This window comes from Pongo pygmaeus, chromosome 19 (genome assembly GCF_028885625.2).
Source record: "Pongo pygmaeus isolate AG05252 chromosome 19, NHGRI_mPonPyg2-v2.0_pri, whole genome shotgun sequence".
NCBI classification, from domain to species: Eukaryota; Metazoa; Chordata; class Mammalia; order Primates; family Hominidae; genus Pongo; species Pongo pygmaeus.
In genome coordinates, this window is record NC_072392.2 from 95,965,395 (window position 1) to 95,988,934 (window position 23,540).

Genomic DNA, 23,540 nt, shown 5'->3' on the forward strand with positions numbered 1-23,540 from the left:
TTCTTTGTCCGGGTGCAGTTGTCCTCTGATGACTCAAGTGTGAGTGACATCCACTCTGTCCTGGGACCTGCTACCATCCAAGTTCTGTCCCGGGTGTGTGGATGAGTCCCCAACATGATCCATGCCTTCAAGGAGCTCAGGGAGAGGAGGGGCAGAGGACACAGGAGTGTGGACAACAGCCGCCGTGACCCCACACTGCTTCCCGTCCAGAGAGGAAGAAGTGCTGAATTGGTGTTGGGAAAATGGAGCTGAAGCTGATGGCTGGGGAGCAGGTGGAGTTTGGAAAAGTGGTCTGGGGTTCCTCCAGCTTCAGAGGCAGAAGAGCTTTCCTGGAAGAGGAGCCACCCTCAGCCAAGGCAGGAAAACGTGACGAAAATACAGCATGTTGGTTGGATCTCGTTTTCTCTGGCAAACGTCAGGGCCCTGTGGGAGATGAAGAGGGAGGGGACACCGAGCACCCGAGGGAAGGGTCCTGTCATCCAGGCTGCAATTAGTTTACCCTGCACAGGTGCGGAGCTGGTGAAGGATGTCAGTTGGGAGCAACACAATCAGACTCCATTTTCTTAGGATAACTCTGATATAAAAATGCATAACTCATTGCTAATAAATAATTTATCAACACTTTTCAAAGCTTGGAGTCTGGGTGGAGGCTGGGCATAAGACACAGACTCATTGACCGTGAAGTGAGGAGACCCACCCCAGCAGGGGTTTCTGTCCGCTGAGCCATCTCATCACCACGTGCTCTGAAATGAATGTCTCCTTCTCTGAACTTCAGCATCCTTTACTGAGGAAAGGGCCTGAACATTGATCAATACCATCTATGCCAGCCCCAAAACTGTTAGCTTAGCATTAGAAACTGTACACACATCAAGGGATTCCAAGGAGCAGCGGGAGAGAGGAGAGCTCAGAGAAGCAACACTGTATTTACTTTTAAATACAGGTTTCAGCCAGGTGCAGTGGCTCACGCCTGTGATCCCAGCAGTTTGGGAGGCCAAGTTGGAAGCATCACCTGAGCTCAGGAATTTGAGACCAGCCTGGGCAACGTGGTGAAAACTCCATCTCTACAAAAAAAAAAAATACAAAAATTAGCCAGTCAGGCCTGGTGGCATGATCCTGTAGTCCCAGCTACTCAGGAGGCTGAGACGGGAGGATCCCTTTAGCCCAGGAGTTCGAGGTTGCAGTTAGCTATGATTGCGCCACTGCACTCAGCCTGAGCAACAGAGTAAGACTCTTTCAATCAATCAATCAATCATCAACAGGTTTCCATGTTAATCCTCCCCACAGTCCTGATAATAAGATGTTACAATCTCATTTTACAGATGGGGCAACAGAGAGTGAAGTTAGGGGACTTGCCCAGGGTTACACAACTAGCAAGCAGCAGAAGTGGGATTCGAACCCGGGTCCTCCCATCAACCCATGCTCTGTCCCTACTGAGTTAACAAGCCACATCTCTGGCTAGTCCCTGACCAGTCCTAGCCCTCTCCCATCTCTGCCCCCTCTTTGCATCCAGCTGTCCCATCAACCCATGCTCTGTCCCTACTGAGTTAACAAGCCACATCTCTGGCTAGTCCCTGACCAGTCCTAGCCCTCTCCCATCTCTGCCCCCTCTTTGCATCCAGCTGTCCCTTGAGCACTGAGTCCCAGTCACACTAAAATAACTGACACCTGTTCCTCTTTCTCGGGTACAGTTGAGTCTGGGTTGTTATTGCTATGGATTCTCAGGGACACAGAGGTTAACTCCACTGGAAATTATTTGAGTAAGGTGGCAACAGAGTAAAGCTCACAGTGATGAACAGATAATGGCCTGATGAAAAATCGCCTCATCGCAGATCATTAGCTATCTTCCCTCAATAATGCGGTTGAGTGGAAGGCCACAGTGGGTTTTCCTCTGTTGTTTGTTTATTGGAATCTGTTTCCAAAAAGTATAAAAGTGTGGTGGGCTCCTCACACTGGCTGGAGAGTGCCCAGCTGCTTAAGGTGAACATTTGTGTTGGGGGGAAAATCATCCTGGTATTGAAAAACAGGACAGAGCTCTCCAGAAGGATCTGGACACTGATTTTTAGTTACTAGCTAAGTGTTTGAAAAATCCACTTGTTGTAGGTGGGGTATTCTGAGAAGCAGATTCTGAGACAGAGCTCTGTGTGCAGAGAGGATTCACGTCTATGGGGGCAAAGGATCAGCATCTGGTAAAGAGAGAAACTGAACTCTGCTGAGTTCGCAACAAAGACCTCAGCGGATCCCACGGAAGCGCTGGAGCCAGGATCACTTTTGTGGGGACCTGACTGGTGAATTAAGGGGCAGGGGCATATGGACTGCATGTGTCCCTCCAAAATTTCTATATCGAAGCCCTAACCCTCAGTGCGATCGTACTTGGAGTTAGCTCCTTTACAGAATGAATTAAGGGGAAATGAGGCCATAAATGTGGAGCTCTGATCCTATTGTACTGTGGCCTTACAAAAGGAGGAGACACCAGAGCTTGCTCGTGTGCTCTTGCTCTGCCCTCAACCCCCTGTCTCCCCGAGCATCCACAGATAAAAAGCCACGTGAGGACACAGTGAGAAGGCGGCTGTCCAACGCCAGGAAGACAGCCCTCACTGGGAACCAACTCTGCCAATACCTTGATCTTGGATTCTAGCCCCCAGAACTCTAAGAACATAAATTTCTTGTGGCTTAAGCCCCCTCTTCTGTGGTTGGTTCTTTGTTACGGCCATTCTTTGTTACGGCCATTCTTTGCTACTATAGGGGACATGTGACCACCTCTGCTCCCATTTCCTCAAGATGGAATATTGCTTTCGATTTTTCTTCTTTTTTAGTTAACTTTGTTGAAACAGAATTTGCACACAATAAATTTCGCCCATTTGAGTGTACATTTCATGAGTTTTGACAAACGTAAACAGTAGTGTAATCACCATCAAAATCATACTATAGAACATTTCCATTACCTTGAAAAGTTTTCTCCTGCCCTTATGTACTCAATTCTCTCTCCCTCAGCCCCCCGCCTCCGCCATCCGGGCTCCCCCGATCTGCTTTCTCTCACTATAGTTTTGCCTTTTCTGGAATTTTATATAAATGGAATCATGTAATATGGAGTCTTCTGTATCTATCTTTTTTTACCTCTCACAATGCTTTGGAGATTCAACCATGTCATTGCCTGTGTCAGTAGGTCATTCCTTTTTATTGATGAGTAGCACAGCATTATATGGATATGCCAAATATTTATTCATTGAGTTGATGGACATTTGGGTTTGCTCTGATTTGAATGTGTCCCCAAATTTCATGTGTTGGAAACTTAATCCCCAAATTGATATGCTGATGGCTTTTGGAGGTGGGGCCTTTGGGAGGTCATCAGGATTAGGTAAGGTCCTCAGGGTGGAGCCCTCATGATGAGACTGGTGGCTTTATAAGAAAAAAAAGAAAAGAGATGGGAGTTGGCACCCTCTTGTCCTCTCATCACATGATGCCCTGTGCCACATGATGCCACAGCAAGAAGGCCCTTACCAGATGCTGGCGCCATATTCTTGCATTTGTCAGGTTCCACAACTGTAAGAAATAAGTTTCTTTTGTTATAAATTACCTAGCGTCTCAGGTATTCAATTGTAGCAACAGAAAATGGACTAAGACATGGTTGTTTTCAGTCTGCGAGTTTTATGAATAAAGTCTTTCTATGGATGTATGTTTCATTTCTCTTGGCTAAATACCTAGGGGTGGGATTGCTGGGTCACGTAAGTGTAGTTTAGCTATATTAGAAACTGCCAAACTGTTTCCCAAAATGGCCATGCCTTTTCAGATTTCCACCAACTATGTATAGATTTCCAGTTCCTCCGTGTCTTCACCAACACTTGGCATTGCCAGCCTTTTCGATGCTAACCTTTCTAGCAGGAGTGTAATGATTTCTCATTGTGGCTTTAATTTGCATTTCATTAATGATTGATGACATCATGCATGTCTTCAAGTGCTTATTTGCCATCTATATATATTCTTTGATGAAGCATTCCAAATTGTTTATCCATTTAAAAAAATCGAAATTGTTCACCCATTTTAAAAAATTGAATTGTTTATATAATTGAGTTGCATGTTCTAGATACAAGTCCTTTATCTAACACACGTATGCAAGCCTTTTCTTTTAATCTAAGCATTGCCTTTTCATTTTCTTAACAGTTTATTTTGAAGAGCAAAAGTTTTTAATTTGATAAAATCCAATTTGACAATCTTTTTTATAGTTTCTGGCTTTTTGTTTACTTGTTTTGTTCTAAGAAACATTTCCCTGACATCTTCCATATTTTCTTCTGAATGTTTTAGAGTTTTAGCATGTATATTATTGTCTATAATCCATTTTAAGTTAATTTTGTATATGATGTTTAAAAATTGAGGTTTTTATTTTCCCATGTGAATATTTAATTTTTTCAGCACCATTTGTTGATAAGGCCATCCTTTCTCCTACTGAATTACTGGTACTGTTATTAAAAACCAATTGGCCATATATGTGTGGACTCTGTTACATTGATCTACATGTCTATCTCTATGCCAGTATCACACTGTCTTCATTACTGCAGCTTTATAATGAGTCTTAAAACCATGTAGTGTAAGTTTTCCAACTTTATTCTCTTCAAAATTATTTTGGCTGTTCTAACTGCTTATCATTTCCATATAAATTTTAGAATCAACCTGTCAGTTTCTATTTTTAAAAAAGCTTGCTGACATTTTAATGTGGTTTCATTGTATATATAAATCAATTTGGGGAGGATGGGGAGTTTTACAGTATTGATGCTTTGGATTCATTAACACGGTCTACTTCATTTATTTAGATACTTTAAAATTTTTCTCAGAAGGTTTTGTAGTTTTCAATATATAGGTATTGTAATATTTTGTTAAATTATACCTAAGTATTTTACTTTTAGAATTCTTGTAAACAGTATTGTTTCCTAATATAAATATCCAATTTTCTGTTGCAAATATGTAGAAATACAATTTTTTATATTAACATTGCATCCTGTGACCTTGCTCACTTATTAGTTCCAGTAGCCTTTTTTGTAAATTTCTTAGGATTGTCTACATAGACAATCATGTCTTTTGTGAAATAAAATTTTAATTTTGTCTTTCTAATTGATATGCCATTTATATCTTTTAATTATTTTATTGCCCAGGCTATGACTTCCAGCAAAATATTAAATAAAAGATAAAAGTGGATATTCTTGCCTTGTTCATGATCATAGAGAGGAGCATTCAACCTTACGCCATTAAGTATGATGTCAACTGCAAATTTTTTGTAGATGCCCTTTATCAAGGTGAGGAAATTCTCTTCTATTCCTAGTTAACTGAACTGGTTTTTTTGTAATCATAAATGGTTTTGAATTTTTTCCAGTGTTTTCTTTACTAGATATAGAGATCTTTATATTTACATATTGCTCTTGAGTGGGCTTTGGTAATTTGTTTCACTTAAGGAATTAGTACATTTCACCCAAGTTGTTAAATTAACCTTTAAAGGTCTGTAGGATCTGTAGTGATGCCCCTCTTTTATTCTTGATGTTAGTAACCTGTGCTTCTCTCATTTCTTTTCTTAATTAATCTGGCTATAAGTTAATCAATTTCATTGATCTTTTCTAGGAATCAGCTTTTGGTTTTAGTAATTTCTTGATTATTTGTTTATTTCATTGATTTTTGCTCTTACCCTTACTATTGCCTTTCTTCTACTTATCTTGGGTCTAATTTGCTCTTTCTGTAGCTTTTTATGGTGAAATTTTAGGTCATCGATCTTAGGTTTTTCTTCTTTTCTAATATAATTATGTAATGCATAAATTTATCATTAAGCACTCTTCAGCTGCATCTCACAAATTTTGATATATTGCATTTTCTTTATCATTCAGTTCAATGCTTTTTCTAATTTTTCTTGTGACATATATGTTATCTAGAAATCTAATTTAAGTTTTGTTTAATTTCAAATTTTGGGGATTTCCAGATGTCTTTTTGTTATTGATTTTTTTAAAATTTAATTTTGTTATCAGAGAACACACTTCATATTACTTCAGTTCTATTAAATTTGTTAAGGTTTGTATTATGACCAAGAATATGATCAATCTTGGTAAATATTACATATGCACTTAAAAGACTATGTATTCTGTTGCTGTTGGTTTTACAAATATCAATAAGGTCAAGTTGGTTGTTGTATTGTTTAAATTGATACATAATTATTTTCTATCTACTTGTTCCTTCACATATTGAGAGAAGAGTATTGAAATATCTGCTATAATTATAGATTTGTATATTTCTTCTCTCTATTCTATTTGTTTTTGTTTTAAATATTTAAGATTACATTGTTTTCTTGATGAATTTACTTCTTTATAATTATGGAATTCTCCTCTTTATTCCTAGTAGTATTTCTTGGTCTGAAGTCTACTTTGACATATTGATATAGCCACTCTAATTTTCTTTTGATTAGTGTGTGTATGATATTTCTTTTTCCATCCTTTTACTTTTTAACCTTTCTATAGCTTTCTTATTTTGGTAGGCTTCATGTAGATAGTCAATACTTGGATATTACTATTTTATCCAGTCTGACAATACTTGCATTTTAACTGTAATGTTAGAATATTAACATTTAATGCAATAATTTATACAGATCTACCATCGTAATATTTGTTTTCTATTTGTTCCATCTGGGGTTTTTGCCCTTTTTCTTTCTTTTCTTTTCTTTTGAATTTATAGAGTAATTTTTATAATTCTGTTTTATATCCTGCCACTATTGTATTATAAGCTTTTGTTCTTATTTTTTTAGTGGTTTTTTTTTTGTTTTTGTTTTTGTTTTTTTTTTTGACAGAGTCTTGCTCTGTCTCCCAGGCTGAAGTGCGGTGGTGCATCTTTGCTCACTGCAAGCTCCGCCTCCCGGGTTCATGCCGTTCTGCTGCCTCAGCCTCTCACATAGCTGGGACTACAGGCACCCACCACCACGCCTGGCTAATTTTTTGTATTTTTTTAGTACAGACGGGGTTTCACGGTGTTAGCCAGGATGGTCTCGATCTTCTGACCTCGTGATCCACCCGCCTTGGCCTCCCAAAGTGCTGAGATTACAGGCGTGAGCCACCATGCCTGGCCTTTTAGTGGTTGCTCCACAGTTTACAACGTACATCTTTTTTTTTTTTTTTTTTTTTTTTTTTTTTTTTTTTTTTTTCTTTTTTTTTTCTTTTATTATTATTATTATTATCATTATTATACTTTAGGTTTTATGGTACATGTGTGCAATGTGCAGGTAAGTTACATATGTATACATGTGCCATGCTGGTGCGCTGCACCCACCAACTTGTCATCTAGCATTAGGTATATCTCCCAATGCTATCCCTCCCCCCTCCCCCCACCCCACAACAGTCCCCGAAGTGTGATGTTCCCCTTCCTGTGTCCATGTGTTCTCATTGTTCAATTCCCACCTATGAGTGAGAATATGCGGTGTTTGGTTTTTTGTTCTTGCGATAGTTTACTGAGAATGATGATTTCCAGTTTCATCCATGTCCCTACAAAGGACGTGAACTCATCATTTTTTATGGCTGCATAGTATTCCATGGTGTATATGTGCCACATTTTCTTAATCCAGTCTATCATTGTTGGACATTTGGGTTGGTTCCAAGTCTTTGCTATTGTGAATAATGCGGCAATAAACATACGTGTGCATGTGTCTTTATAGCAGCATGATTTATAGTCCTTTGGGTATATACCCAGTAATGGGATGGCTGGGTCGAATGGAATTTCTAGTTCTAGATCCCTGAGGAATCGCCACACTGACTTCCACAATGGTTGAACTAGTTTACAGTCCCACCAACAGTGTAAAAGTGTTCCTATTTCTCCACATCCTCTCCAGCACCTGTTGTTTCCTGACTTTTTAACATCTTAACTTATCATCTTAACTTACATCTTAACTTATCTTACATCTTAACTTATCACAATCCACTTCCAAAGAATGTTATAGCATTTCACGTATGGTGTAAAGACCTTAAAACGGTATATTCTCATCCCCTACCTTCTATTTTTGTGCTATTGTTGCCATATATTTTCTTATATACCTCTCAATGCATAATTATCATTTTTACTTTTCTAGTCAATTATCTTTTCATGAGATTTTTTTAAATTAAAAGATACCTTTTATACCTTCCCACATATTTACCATTTCTGATGCTCTTTTTTTCTTTGTGTAGAGCCAAGTATTATTTTTCTGGCTGAAGAAAATTTTTTAACAGGTCTTGTGGTGCATGCCTACCAGCAATAAATTCTCTTATTTTTTTCTTTGTCTAAAAAGGTCTGTATTTCATCTTTTTTTGAAACTTATTTGATATTTTCTGCTGGCTATATAATTCCAGGTGACTTTTCTTTTTCTTCCAGCACTTTAAATATGTCAATCCATTGTCTCCTGGCTCTCACGGTTTCCAATAAGAAGTCTTCTGATATTCTTATTTTCATTCTTGTCTTTGACACTCTGATGTTAGACTACTTGATATTCTCCCACAGGTCACTGAAACTCTTCCTTCCTTTAAGCATTTGTTTTAGTCCATTTGGGCTGCTATAACAGAATATCACAAGCTGGCTAATTTACAAAGGACAGATATTTATTTATCCCTGTTCTGGAGGTCTGGAAGTCCAAGATCAAGTCACTGGCATTTGGTGTTTGTTAAAGGCTGCATTCTCTGGAAGGCAGGGATGTTGCATCATTATACAGCAGAAGAGCAGAAAAGAAAGCTAATTGAACACTGCATGAAGCCTCTTTTATAAGCACCTTAATCCCATTCACAAGGAAGAAGCCTAATTACCTCTTAAATGCCTCTTGTCTTAATATGCTCACATTAGCAACTCCTGAATTTTGGAGGAGGCACAGTTAAGCCATAGCAGCATTCTTTTTTTTTCTTCCTGAGCTTCTCTCTCTTTTTTTTTTTTTTTTTTTTTTTGAGATGGAGTCTTGCTTTGTCTCCCAGGCTGGAGTGCAGTGGTACAATCTTGGCTTACTGCAACTTCCACCTCCTGGGTTCAAGCAATTCTCCTGCCTCAGCCTCCTGAGTAGCTGGGATTACAGGCATGCACCACCACGCTCAGCTAATTTGTGTGTGTGTGTGTTTAGTAGAGATGGGGTTGCACTATGTTGGTCAGACTGGTTTTGAACTCCTGACCTCATGATCCGCCTTGTCTTGGCCTTCCAACCGAGCTTCATTTTTTGGATAGTTTCTATTGCTATGTCTTCTGGTGCTCTAATTTTTCTTCTTCATGTGCAATCTGTTTTCAATGGCACCCAATTTATTGTGTTGCAGTGTGTTTTCCATTTCTAGCAGTTTTATTTGGGTCTTTTTAATAGCTCTCATTTTTCTCCTCATAATGTTTATGTTTTATTTACCTTCCTGTGTGGTTTGCTTTCCATCATTTTGCTTTCCACAGTTTCAGTTACCTGTGGTTAACTGCAGTCTGAAAATAGGTGAATTTACTACAATAAGATATTTTGAGAGACAGAGAGAAAAAGACCATGATCACATAACTTTTATTATGGCTTATTGTTATATGTGCTATTTTACTATTATTTATTATTGTTAATCCATTACTGAGCCTAATTTATACATTGAACAGTATTATAGGCATGTATGTATGAGAAAAACCTGGTATGTATAACGTTCAGGACTATTTGCAGCTTCAGGCATCTACTGGGGGCTTTGGAACATATGCTCCATGGATAAGGGAGAACCACTGTATATAGTGTCTCTGTGTGTGTGTGTGTGTGGGTGGGTGTGGAGAGAGAGAGGTCCTTGTCTATTAAATCCATCATTCTAAAATTTTTAGATTTCTATTTATTGATTTCTTTTTCCTGGTTGTGCCTCTTACTTTCCTATTTCTTAGCATGCCTGGAAATTGTTAAATAAAATGTTAGATATGGTGAATTTTACATTGTCGAACACTAGATTTCCTTGCATCCCTTTAAATGTTTTCGGATTTTGTTCTAGCATGCAGTTAAGTTCATTGTTTGGTCCTTTTGAGGCTCATTTTTAAGCTTTGTTCAGGGGGATCCAGAATGGCTTTTAGACTAAAACTAAGTTAACCCTGATACAAAGGCAACATTGTTTTGTGGACTCCACTTAATCCCCGGCATTATGAGGTTTCTTCACTTTACCTACTGGGAACATGAGCAAAATCCCAGCCTTTTGTGAGGCCCATGAAATGTTTGGGTACTTCTTCCTCTTTGTTCTTTCCACAGCTTTGTGGATTTTCACCACATGCACGTGTGCGTGCACACACACACACACTCTCTCTCACAGGTCAGTACTCTGCCACTGAGTTGTGGGGACCACTCTGCAGATTTCTGAATCAATCTCTCTCCATCTCTCTGAGTTTGCGTGTGTGTGCATGCATGCGTGTGTCTGTGTGTGTTTGTGTGTGTGCGTGCATGCGTCTGTGTGCACACATGCATGTGTGTGTCTCTGTGTGTGTTTGTGTGCATGCGCATGTGTGTGTGCATGTGTGTGTTGGTGTGTGTTTGTGTGTGTGCATGCATGTGTGTGTGTGTGCACATGCATGTGTCTGTGTGTGTGCACATACGTGTGTGTCCGTGTGTGTTTGCGTGCATGTGTGTCTCTGTGTGTTTGTGTGTGCATGTATGTGTGCCTGTGTGTATGCACGCATGCGTGTGTGTGTCTGTGTGTGTGCACATGCATGTGTGTCTGCGTGTGTGCAGGCATGTGTGTCTGTGTGTTTGTGTGTGTGCACACATGCATATGTGTGTGTGTGTGCGCATGTGTGTGTCTGTGTGTATGCGCGCATGCATGTGTGTGTACGCATGTGTGTGCGGCACACGTGCATGCATGTGTGTGTGTTTGTGTGTGTGTGCATGCATGCATGTGTGTGTCTGTGTGGGTTTGTGTGTGGTGCACGCATGCATGTGTCTGTGTGTGTGTTTGTGTGTGTGCCGCACATGTGTGTGTGTCTGTGTGTGTGTTTGTGTGTGTGCACATATGCGTGTGTGTGTGTGTTTGTGTGTGCGTGCGCACATGCCGCTGCATCTCTTCTGGACCTGCCCTGAAAATTCCTGCTGCCTCAGTCTCCCTGAACAGGAATCCCTTTTTCTTCCATTTAGTGGACTATTGAGCTCTGTTGGGTTCTCCTCCCTACCCAGGGGCCTGGAATCCGCCTCCAGGAAATAAGCTGGGAGAATCTTGAGGCTCACCCTATGTTTTTCTTTTCCCTTAGAGATCAGGGTCCTGTGATACCTGTGACTCAATGTCTGAAAGCAATTATTTTATGTATTTTATTTTTTAATTGCTACAGTTGGAGGGTCATTCTCCTAGCAGTTAATCCTTCATGGGAAAACTACTGGATTCACCCTCTATCTTGGTCAGAGGTGGGGAGGGGTCTAGTTCAGAGGCTTCTACTTGGTCCATGCTTCTACAATAGCTCTTTCCCTACATGCCCAGAAACAACACGGCAGTTCTGCCCACTACCAAGTATGTCCAACCGTACATCCAGGGACCAGAGAGATGACCTCCGGGTGGATCCATGGAGCCTAGAAACCCAACTTGAGCTGTATCTGGCCAGGACTCCCTTAATGATATGACCCCCTCTTTTAGTCAGTTTGGGTGTTCTGACACAGGGGTGTATCATTTTGTGGTTTCCCTGGGATACACTGGAAGAAATGTCTTAGGCCACACAAAATACACTAACACTACTGATAGCTGATGAGCTAAAAAAAAAAAAAAAAAAGAAATCACCAAAAAATCTCATGATACTTTAAGAAAGCTTAGGAATTTGTGTTGGGCTGCATTCAAAGCCATCCTGGGCTGCATACAGCCCATGGGCCACAGGTTGGACAAACTTGCTCTAACAAATACATCATAGGCTGATAGCTTACACACAAGCATTTGCTTATCACAGTTCTGGAGGCTGGAAGTCCAAGATCAGGGTGCCAGCAGATCTGGTGTCTGGTGAGGGCCTCTTTCTGGTTTGCAGATGGTCAGTCATCTTGTTTTGTCCTCACATGGCAGAAAGAGAGAGGAAGCAACCTCTCTCATGCCTCTTATAAGGGCACTAATCAAAGCATGACAGCTCCACCCTCATGACCTAATGACCTCCCAGAAGCCCTCCTTCGATACCATCACACTGGGGACTAGGCTTTGACATCTGGATTTTTGGGGACACAAATGTTCAGTCCATAGCCCTATGCCATTGCTCTAACAGAAGCTATGATAATGTATTGTTGTTATTATGATTATTAGTTAGTTGAATGGGCATTTTTGTGCCAGGCATAGAGTTTTACCTGCAAATTCTCTCTTTCATTTCTCAAGATGCTCTTGAATAGGTACCGTCATATTCTATATCTTGTAGGTACAGAAGTTGAGACTTACAAGAATGAAGTTAACCTGCCCAAGGTCAAAGGATCTGAACTCAGGCTTTCTGATTCTAACTTGACAATTCAGTTCCCAGCATGACAGCAACTCACAGTTGTAGAGGGCAGAATAATGCAGAGAGTGTGGGGAAATGCTGCAGAGGTGAATGGGATGTGGATCAAAGGGCAACGGGGGTGCCCTGTCCAGTTCAGTGCCTTTAGGCCACTGCAAAGGTAGTGGCTTACTCCACAAAGAATTAGGCCTCAGACACCTGCTCAGGACAGACCTGTGAAGATCTTCCAAGATTTTCTATCGGCATTTAAAATATTAAAACTAATGCATCGACTTCTGTTTCAAGGAATCTCAATTTGATGACCCCCAGACTAATAAACCTACTCATCCTGGAAACCGGCATAAGATCCAGCGAGACTGTGTCCTGGAAAGTAGCACATGAGCCTTGTGCCAGGTGCTGGGGTGCAATGGACGCAAAGGCCACGTGCACCTGCAATGTCCAGGTTTCAATCTAGAATCTAGATCCACACTGGGAGGTACAGGCTGAACTGGTCTGGGCATTGACCCAGGTTGGCTAAAAACAGCAAAACCAGAGAGAAAGACTAAAACCTGGTTAGAAAATAGATTTAATTTCTCATGTCTGTTCTGAATGATTGCCCGAGGCTTCCTGGAATCTTTTATTGAGAAAACTGGGAGGGTGTGGAAGGGTCCAGTAAACCAGAGTGTGATGATGGATTAGTAATGTCTGCTATGGTCAGGGAGATGGAGAGTGGCTGCCTGAAGCTCATGATTTGCTGACCCTGATCTAAGCTGCTGTGCAGGAGAGGGGCAGACAGTCCTAGCCAGAGCAGTGTTGCGGACTCTCAAAGCTGAGTTATAAGAAGAACCAGGAAACGGGGCCCAACACAAGAGGGTTTAGAAAGTGTTGGAAGGAGGATCAGCCAGGTGAAGGCAAGTGGACTGGGACAGTCCCTGAATGGCAGGTCTTTGCAGGTCTTTTGTGAACCGCTATTTTAAATGCCAACTTGTCCCCAGTTCCCTTGCTCCACGAGTCTCCCTAGATCTGCCATCTCCTAACACACTGTACATAACATTTACTATGTTTTTCATTTCTTCTGTCTCCCTGCTGCTGGCACATAAACCCTGAGGATCTCTGTTTGGTTCACTGACATACTCAAGCACCTCTAGCAGTGTCTGGCACTTAGTAGGTATGCAAGATTCTGAGATGTTGGGTGAACCTCCCCCTCTCAGCCAAAGCTCCTAAGCCTTGGCTCCCGCCCGGGGCTGGCTGCTGCTTAGAAACTGTGATTGGCAGATACATATGTCTTTGATTAATACGAATGGGGAAACACATTCACACTTACTTAATACATTCAGTTTTGTTGGCAATATATTTCAAAATATGGAGCCCTTTAGGGGAGGCAGTGGGGGTGAGGATGATAATGAAGGAGTCCTTCCCCGGGAGTCCTGGTTCAGGAGGAGGGGAAGGGCCAGCCCCAAGCTGGAGGCACCGGCTAACTGTTCTCCACGGGGGCCCTCCCTCCTCACATCCTGGTCTGTAACACCGGGATGCCAGCATCAGCCCTGTGTACCTCACAGAGGTGTAAGGTTTCAAGGAGATAATCTATGCTAAAAGATGCTTCGTGACAGGGTACACCTTTGCCCTCCTTTTGTTATTGTTGTTATGATGATGATGTTTCATTAAGTGGATGGGAGTTTTTGTGCCAGGCATTGTGTGGGGAGTTTTACAGGCGTTCTCTCTTTTGTTCCTCAAGGTCCCATGGAATAGGTACCGTTATATTCTATATCTTGTGGGTACAGAAATTGAGACTCGTAAGAGTGAAGTTCACCTGCCCAAGGTCGAGGATCTGAACTCAGGCTTTGTGATTCACACTTCACTGAGCAGGACAGAAAGAGAAGATGCCTAGCATCTTCCTGCTTTGCAAACCAGGAAGAGCGTCCTCACCAGACACCAGATACTGCCTGTCGCCAACTGCAAATCCAGCCTGTTAGCCACTAGGAAAAGAATGACGTCAGGCGAAGGCTGAATCGATGTGCATGGGAAGGCAAACTCTCCCGTCAGTGAATCAGGTCACCCTGGGCAAGGCAGATGACGGTAGTGGAAATACAGTTGGCCTTCGAGCACCATATGGGTTTGCATGGTGAGAGTCCACATAAATGCAGATTTTTTCCAATAAAGTTGACACCGAGAGTGGCTGCCTCCCCTTCCACCTTCTTTGCCTCTTCCACCTCCACCATCCCTAAGACAGCAAGAGCACCCCCTCTTTCTCCTCCTCCTCAGCCTCTTCAATGTGAAGGCAACAGGGATGAAGACCTTTATGGTGATCTGCTTCTGCTAAATGAATACTAAATATACTTTCTCTTTCTTATTGTTTTCTTAATAACATCTCCTTTTCTTTGGCTCGTTTATTATAAGAATACAGTATATAACACATATGCAAAATATGTGTTCATCAACTATTTATGTTATTAGTAAGGCCTTGATCAATAGCAGGCTATTAGTAGTTACATTTTTGTGGGCATCAAAATAAAAAAGACTTCAGCATCACCAGGCCTGAATTCAAATGCCACGCTGCCACTCAACAGCTCTGTGCCTTCAGCCACGTGGCCACCGGGTTAGTTTTGTTTCCTTCTCTGTTGGGCAAAACTGCAATGGTAGTTGTGAGGATGAAATGATAAATGCAGCCCCCAGCCCAGGACTAGTCTCCCAGCGGGTGTTCCGGAATCCTAGTTTCCATGTCCCCTCTGCAAATTCCCATAGAATTCAGGAAACACTGTTGGCTCTCTGAGGAGCATGTGGCCTGTCACCGTGGGTCCCACCTCTATTGGCCAGCAGCCCCATTTCCTGGGACTCTAGGTGCTGTTTGAATTTTGCAAGCGTAATGACCGACTACCCCTGTCCCCAAAGGGAGTATGGCAGAGGCTGGTTGGGGGGATTTAATTTGGACATAGCTCCGTTCCAGTTTGTCAAACATGGCAGCTGCTGCCTTTGGCACGTGCGGTCCCAGCTGCTGGTCACTTGCCAAGGAAGCAGTGCCCTGGGCAGAAGGCAGCTTTGTGCTCCTGTCTCCAGAGAGAGCTGTGCAGTGACTGAACAAGGGGTTTCTTTCTCCCTTTGGGAAGGTACGTAACAGCCCCCCAAGAATTCAAGCCCTGTCTTTATCAACAAGGGGTCTTCCTCAGTGACTGGCATGCCACTGGCTCAGCTCTCCAGCTCCAATGTTGGCCCCGGAGCGGCTGGTCTTGGCGTCACTGTCTGGGTTCTGTGAGTCAGTTGGTTTGCAGGCTGCTGAACACCCTTCAGTGCTGGGGAGCCCCGACGACACCTGGAGGGGGTGCCCAGGATGCCTGGGAAGCTGGCGCATCCCCTGTGAGTGAACAGCCCGGCTGGTGAATCGGAGACTGGGGGGCTTGAGCCACCGTGCCCAGCCAGGGTCATCGCAGCCACATTGTTGCAGATCTGGGATCTGAGCCCCTGCAGCGTGATCCCAGGCCTGTGCTTTAACCACGACACCACCCGCCTCCTTGTCCCACCCAGTTAGGATTCCTGTTCCTCGTGAGCCAAACATTTTCACAGCCTCTGTGCCCTCTCCTGCCTCCTTTATTGACCGTGGTTGCAATAAATGGCCATGACAGAGACAAGGCCAGAACATCCCAGAGGAGGGAAGGGAGCCGTCCCAGCTCAGGCGCCGTCCCACACAGGCCTGACAAACGGGTGCCTGGACTCTGGGATGCCTGATGCAGAGCCCAGCCTGAGTCAGGAGGATGGGATTACAAGGCAGCTACAATGCAGGAGGGATGGTCCCGTCCACACTACAGCCTGTTCCTTCCTTCCAGAGTTCAGTCTCTCACCAGCTTGCCTGGCCGAACCACCCTGGGTTCCCAAGGGCTTCCTGGGGCCCTCGTCCTAGACAAGGTCACCGTCACCTCTCACCTGCCTAGCCAGGGCCTGGCCAGCTCATGACCTCTCCTTTGCATCTGCTGCCTGAAGCCAGCTGACTAAAGTCCTGGATGTCAGCCTGTGACTCCATTCTGCAAATTGCTTTGGTCTGGAGTGCCTGATGTACTTACTTTCTCTGTTTTATTAGCCTAGGGAAGAAAAGGGGTTATCCTGGGACCATGGGTGGGGTGCAGTATTGGCCAAGGGTTTCTTCAAGGTGAGATGGAGACAGGAGCATGTTTATAGGAAGAGGAGAACAGGAGGGTGTGAGAGAGGCAGCAAGGGCATTACCAAGATTCGCAGGGGAGAAGGCTTGATGGGGAGTTTCTAGAAGAGGCAGCTGGTGGCATGGGAGCCCTGGGGAAATAGCAATGAGAACGAAGGGACCCTGCCCATCGCTGGTACTGAGAGGCATGTGGGGCAGAGGCTGCCCCTGGGGCCTTTCTTAGCTGAGAAAGGAAACCCCTCTGATTCTCACCCCCTCCCCCTGTCCCCGTGGGGGCATCTCACCCCTGATCCTAATGACTTACTGCAGCCTGGCTCGGCAATTCAGGTGCTCCTCAGTTCCCCCTCGGTGCACACAGGTGTGTGTGCCAGCCAGGTGTGGGCGCCTGTCCAGCTTCTCTCTGCACCTAAAAGTCAGCACAAATGCTGTGGTCAAAATGGGAGCTGAGCTCAGGGTGGGGACAGAAAGGGAATTTTGCAAGCTGAGCAGGGCAGGTGGTGGTGGGTTTCGGGGGCTCCCAAGACAAGTCGAACCCCTCAGTGGTATGTGGTGGCACCAGGGGGTCTCTGGGGAGCCACTTGCTGCTGAGGAGACTGTGAAGAGGGAGACATGCCCCCTCCAGAGCCTCCCAGCATCAGACAAACTGCTCTGCTGAGCTCCGGGGAGGCTCCGATACAGCAGTGGCTGGAGTGTCCTCAGCAGGCCTCAGTTCCCGTGAAACCAGCAGGTGGGACTGAGGGCACCTGGACCCCTTCAGAGCCTGAACCACCGTGACCCTGTGGCCTGCCGCCTCTCTTGGCTTACCCTCGTGTTTCTAGAATGTCCTCTGTGCCTCCGAAGGCAACACCAGGTGCCGAGAGCCACGTGTTGCCCTGAGAACCACAGATGGTGTCACAGGGGCCACGTGTCCCTGACTTGGCCTCACATCTCAGAAATGCTCGTGCTAAGGTGCAGAAATGCCACAGAAATGGAAGGTGAGGTGCTGGGGATCTGTGAGGCTCTTGATGCAAATACAGAAAGCTCTTCTGGCTGAAGTAGGAGAAAGAGGTTTGAGGGAAGGCTATGGAGGGGGAGGGGTCCTCCCAAGATGAGGAAGTGTGGGGAGCCATCCTGCAGCCATGGCCTCATGCTCACTGGCTTGTTCGGCAACTCCCTGAATGACTTTGCCCAATTCCTGTCCATCTTGAGTCACTTCCTCAGGGGTCAGTGTCCCAGGAGATGATCAGATTGGCTGAGCTCAGGACACGTCCGCCCCTCTGGAGGTCCTAGGGCAAGGAACGAAGGGCTGGTCTCTTTGTCTTCTGTGACGGGAAGGGCACCTGGCATCACACTCCTCTAAGCATCATGCCAATCAGAGGGGAGACACCCCGAGAAGAAAGCAGGGTCTCCTTGCAGGCATGAGGTGCCACCGTGACCATCAAGCCCCATGACCACCTAGTGAGCATCATGAAAGGCTTGAGCAGGCAAAGAGATGTATGCCTGAAGACCCCAATGGAATGCAGAGCTCTGGGTTGGGAGGGGTGCTCGTGGAGAATGCCAAGCCCCAAGCAGAATGGATGGGGCAGGACCCTCCTAGAGCAGCGTTCCAGCTACTTCTGCAGACCATGTGTCCTATTTAGACAGACAGTGGCCCCCACACTAAGTGTTAATCTCTGCCTCACAAAACTTCTCCAAGGGAATCAGCTTAACTGAATGTCCCCAGACACTGCTCCCATGGAGCCAGTCGGAGCATGTTTGTGTGGCTTTCTTCGATCCATCTGGGTTGGGAAACTTCTAGGGAAAAGGGAAAGGTCCTCTCCAAAAATCTCCATTCCCTCGTCAGTCCTTGTTTTAGTCAAGAAGCCTCAATTTCACACATTTATATTCTTGGGGGCTGTGGTTTTTCCTCTTAAAAATTGAGCTGTTCCATTGCCTCTTTGCATAGCCAGACACACAGGGAGGCAGCAGATGCTCCAAGAGCCCAGAGCAGAGATGATTTCTAACCCCCTCCCATTGTCCTTGTGGGGGACACCTCACCCCCGATCCTAACACCGTCCTGCAGCCTGGCTTGGCAATTCCAGCACTGCTCAGCTCTCCCTCCGTGCACAGAGGTGTGTGTGCAGGTGGGGAGTGGGCAGCAGCTCAGCTTCACTCTGCACCTCAAATTCAGCACAAACTTTGCAGTCAAAAGGGGAGTTCAAGCCCTGGGGAGACAAAGAGAAACCTGCAAGCTGAGTGGGGCAGGTTTGGGGGGCTTGGAGGCACAAACTTCTATGGCTCATCCCAAGGGGGCTGAAAGCCAAGAGGGGCTTGGCCCTGCACAGGAGCTTTCCTCAAAGCCAGGCCCATCTTCCATGCCCTAGACCCCCCAATCCCCAATTGATTGCTAGTGCTTGAGGCTGGGCTGGAGGGGCCCTGGCCCCCTCTTTGCATGTTCCCTGGCTGATTCCCACCCAGAAGCAGGGTCTCTGCATCTCAGTGTCCTCCTCCTTCCTCTAGATCCTAGACTGGAACCTCCTTGGCCATGGGGGAATCAGGATCTAAGGAGTCTGCGGAGGGAAGTACTGTCCCGCCGCCCCACCCCGTCCCACTTCCCCCGCCTTGCTCCTTGCCCTTTCTGTTGATATTGCCTATGTTGATTTGCATGCCATTTTGCTTGTGGTCTCCATAGCAACAATGACCAAATGGCCTATGGATAATAGAGGGACTCTCGGGGTGGGAGGGGGAGCCCGATGAGGCATTTGACTTTAAAAAATGGAAACAGTGATTCTGCCGCAGGCCTGGCACAGGGTGGTCACCGCTTCTCTGCCCATCATCACACAAGCCCCTCAGTCCCCCTCACCCAAGGGCCTGCCTCCACTTGGTGGGGAAGGGCAGGGAGGCCGCAACCTGCAAGAACAATGGAAAGGCCCGAGGGAATCTGAGGGGCCAGAAAGGGACAGGAGCATGGAGGGCAGCCAGGAGCCTCTGCAACTAACTCCATCTCGTGGTAAAAATCTCCAGCCAGAGTCTTCTCCATTGTCCAGCTTCGTTTCATGTCTCACCACTTCCTTCCATCCTTCCCAGAATCCCTTTCACACACACACACACACACACACATACACACACACACATACACACACACACAGAAGCATTGCTCCATGTCTTGGGGCCTGGCTTCTAGGTCCAATGTCCTGGGAAATAAGTCTCTAATTGTTTCCATGTGTCCCGCCCTGAGCTGTTTACAACAGACATTCATAGCCCTGGACCTCGAGCCCTGGTGAGGCCGCAGGGTCAGCACGGGGATGGTTCCCACTTAAAGATGACCAAACTGATGTGAAGGGCAGAGGGAGGGACCCAGGCCTCCCCCAGCCCCGAGTGTCTTCCACAGTGAGCTGGAAACCTGTTCTCAAGTCTAAATATTTTACATTTTATCCGGACTAGACTTTCCCCATTTTATTTATTTTCAAAGCATTTTCCCAGATAGTGTCTCTTGTCTATTCCCACGGCTCTGTGAGTTCAGGAGATCGACCCTGGATGGGGCTCCTGCCCACGCCTCAGACTCTGCAATCCTTGGCAGCAACAACCGGAGAGAGAGAGGTGGGGAGAGTGTGGTGGGGAGAGTGTGGCGGGGAGAGTGTGGTGGGGAGAATATGCCATAAAAAACAGAAGACAGAAACCAAACACATTGCCTGGGGAGCAGGAACAAACCCCGATCGTTCCCCCAACAGATGAAACATCTGAAGCCCAGAGAGCTTAGGCAATTTTCCTGAGCGTGTCTGGACACACACACACGCGCGCACACACACACACACACAGAGCTTCCATTAGCAACAGATGTCACAAAAGGACAGGCCCCACCTGACGATAATCTTTCTACTCACCACTGTCCCCTGTAGGAAGGATTCTCCGGGCTTTTCACAGTCAGGCTAGTTGTTAAAATGTTTAAACTCATGGGGTGGGAGAAGGCCTGGTCAGGTTTCAGGGTGCAGGCAGAGTGGGCGTACCCAGCAAGGGTGGTGCACAGCATGCTGGGTGAAGCCCAGCTGGGCTTAGGTTAGGGTGGAGGAAGGCCAGACCCAGCCCTCTGCCTGTTTTGTAAACGGCATCATTGGAGCACAGCCATGCCCATTTGTTTGTATACAGTGCACTGCTGCTTGCAAGCTGCAACAGCAGTGTGACTCACAAAGCCTAAAAGATTTACTATCTGTCCCTTTAAGACAAAGTTTGCTGACCCCTCGTTTAAGGGATTAATCCCAAGAATGTTCTCAGGTTCATTTTTTTTCTTTCCCATGCAACAGGGTCATATGGCCATCCAACCCCTATCTGTCAATCACTATTGTAAGGGAACCATTTATTTAAGGACAATTGATTGAACCCCTGCTATGTGCTAAGCACCCGAACAACCCAAAACACACATAGAAGGAACACGACGTGCCTCAAGGGGCTCACAAAATCCCAAATGATGGTAGCCAAACACAGGCACAGGGTACAACAGGGACGATGGTGGCTGATCCAGCGTAGGGTGGGGCTGCAGAGGTAAATGTGGAGAAAGGCTGGAGAAGTTAGGGAATGTTTTCTGCTGAAGGAGACAACTTACTAAGTTTTAAAGAGCCACTAGCTCATGTCAGAAAAGGATCTGAAGACATATGATTTGGAAAGAACATGAGTGCATTCGGTTTTGGGTATGTGGAGTTTGGGGTGCTGGTGACATACCCGGGTGGAGATGAATCAAATGTTTTGTTATGTGCAGGGGTCCAGAATTCAGGAGAGAGAGAATCTGCGCTGGAGATGTAGAGTTAGGGGTATATGGTTGGTGTGGTAGGGATGCTGCCTTCTTGGTGATAAAAGCCTTAACCAACAAGTAGAAATAATTTTCTCTTCCTGTGAGCAATTCTAAGAGCTTGCCTTTACTGCTCTAAAGATATTATGGCACTTTGCATTTCAATATGTATGTACTTGGTATCTCTCTCCATTGAACTGTAAACAACAGAGACTTCGGCCATGATGGAGTAAGCATTTATTGTTCCACCCTAAACAACTAAAAATAGACCAACTATATACAACAGTTTTCAGACATTGGACCGCAGGTGTCACAGAAGTGTAATCTCTGACAGAGGAGAAGCAAATGAGGTGAGACCCACAAGGGCCCCAGATGACAACCTGGAGACAGTTGCCACGCCACCATACAGGTAAGTGGAAACCACACAGTGTTCAGTGGCTTCACTGAATTAAGGAGATAGTGTTCAGGGTGTGGGGAGGCCAAGGCAGCTAACATTTGTAGGGCAGAGCCCTGGAGAGGAGAGAGCTGCACACAGAAAGACAGGACTCTAGAGATCTGCAGAGGACTCACTTAAGGCCTTTGGCTGAATATTGATCAGTGCATGCATACGAGAAAATTACTAAGGCTGTGGAAAAGGCAAGTAGCGGATAGAAGAACCCCAGGAGCTCACAAAGCCTGGAGAATATCTTATATGCCCAACAGCCAGTAGAAAGACCTCCTAACCCAGGAAAGACCAAGCAGAGTCTTCAGAAAGGCATTGCTTCAGAAGCGGGACTAAATTAGCCCTAGACTAAAGGTTGTTCTAAACCTGTGAAACAAAGCTTAAAAGTAATCCTTGAATAAAAATCAGATTGTTTCCAAGTAACTTAACTATGAACTAGAAAAAGAGTATGAATACATTTAAAGGAATAAACACAGGAATTAACAATGTCTGGCATCCAATCAAAAACTAGCAGACATACAAAGAAGCAGGAACTAGGCCGTATAGCCAGAAGAAAAGCAGTTCATAGAAACAAACCAGTAAATGACACAGATCATAAGTTTAGTACACAAGGGCCTTAAAGCAGCTATTATAAAAATAATGTATATGTTCAAGAAAGTAGAGGTAAACATAAACATGATGAGAGAAATAGAAGATACGTATATATTTTAAATCTAAATAAAACTCTTAAAAGTAGAAAGAAAACTGAGATGAAAAATACTGTGGATGGGATCAACAATAGATTAGACACAGAAGAAGAAAGAATAGTTAAAATGAAGACATAAGAATAGAAACAATTCAAAAGGAACTTTAGGGAGAAAAATAATTGAAAAAATAAACAAAACATTAGTGAAGTGCAGGACAACATCAAACAATGTAATGTATGTATAGTTAACATCCCAGAAGGAGCAGAGAGAGAAAAAAGGACAGAAGAAAATTAATGACAAAAAAATTTAATATGTGATTAAATCAATAAACCACAGATCCAAGAAAATCAATGAAGCTCAAGCCAAGAAAACCACACTAAGCCACCACATAATCAAATCATGAATAACCAGTAATAAAGAAAAAAACCTTGAAAGCAGCCAAAGAAAAAAGGATGGATAAACAAATTATGTTTATCTAATACTAAATACATAGGAAAAATATAAAAATGACAGCAGACTTCTCATCAGAAACAACACAAGTCATAAGACATTGGAGCTAAAGTTCAGACAGAGTGAGCAAATATCAATTTAAAACAATACCCTGTGAAAATAGTTTTTTTAAATGAAGGTAAAATGGAGAATTTTCCAGACATAAACTGAAATAATTTATTACCAGCAAACAAGCACAATACAAATTTTTTAAGGAAGTCCTTCAGGTAGAAGGAAAATGATATCAGATGGAAATTTATATCTACACGAAGGAATCAAAGACACCAGAAATGGAAAATATTTGCAAAATATAAAAACAACAATTTTCTTATGTTTTAAATCTCTTTAAAAGATAACCAAGACAAAAATAACAACAATAACAAGATAGTGGAGTTTATCACATATACTTTTGAGATTCATACATGTTGTTTCACGTATCAATAGTTCACTGTTTTTATTGCTGAGTGATATTCCAATCTGTGAATATACCATAATCTGTTTATCCATTCACTAGTTGATGGAAGCTTTAGATGTTTCCAGTTTGCAGCTGTAATGAACAAAGCTGCTATAAATATTCACATACAGTCTTATGGGGGCATATGCTTTCATTCCTCCTGGGTAAAAACTGGGGAGTAAAACTGCTGGGTT

At 44.3% G+C, this 23,540-nt stretch overlaps 1 protein-coding gene across 2 annotated transcripts; it reads right to left on the reverse strand.

The window, feature by feature from the left end:
- Window positions 1–297: 297 nt before the first annotated feature.
- On the reverse strand, window positions 298–20,526 carry LOC129016656 (uncharacterized). 2 transcript variants are annotated; one of them, XM_054456120.1, is made up of 3 exons: window positions 20,377–20,526; window positions 16,839–16,940; window positions 298–423 (listed from the first exon to the last, which is right to left on the reverse strand). In XM_054456120.1, exons 1-3 carry the CDS (start codon window positions 20,520–20,522, stop codon window positions 348–350), a joined length of 324 nt encoding a protein of 107 aa, XP_054312095.1. In that variant the 5' UTR covers window positions 20,523–20,526; the 3' UTR covers window positions 298–347. The 2 variants fall into 2 exon arrangements, 1 of the variants encoding a protein (XP_054312095.1); XR_008494931.1 differs by lacking the exon at window positions 298–423 and adding an exon at window positions 3,499–3,540.
- Window positions 20,527–23,540: the final 3,014 nt, after the last annotated feature.

What these genes read in the sequence shown, in the direction of transcription:
- LOC129016656 (XM_054456120.1), bottom strand. Translation starts at nt 20,522, where the DNA reads ATGCTGTGCACCACCCTTGCTGGGTACGCCCACTCTGCCTGCACCCTG. An exon ending in CCTTCCTACAGGGGACAGTG is followed by an intron (nt 16,941 to 20,376) that starts GTGAGTAGAAAG and finishes GCTGACTTTTAG; the next exon opens with GTGCAGAGAGAAGCTGGACA. An exon ending in AATTGCCGAGCCAGGCTGCA is followed by an intron (nt 424 to 16,838) that starts GTAAGTCATTAG and finishes CATCTCCCACAG; the next exon opens with GGCCCTGACGTTTGCCAGAG.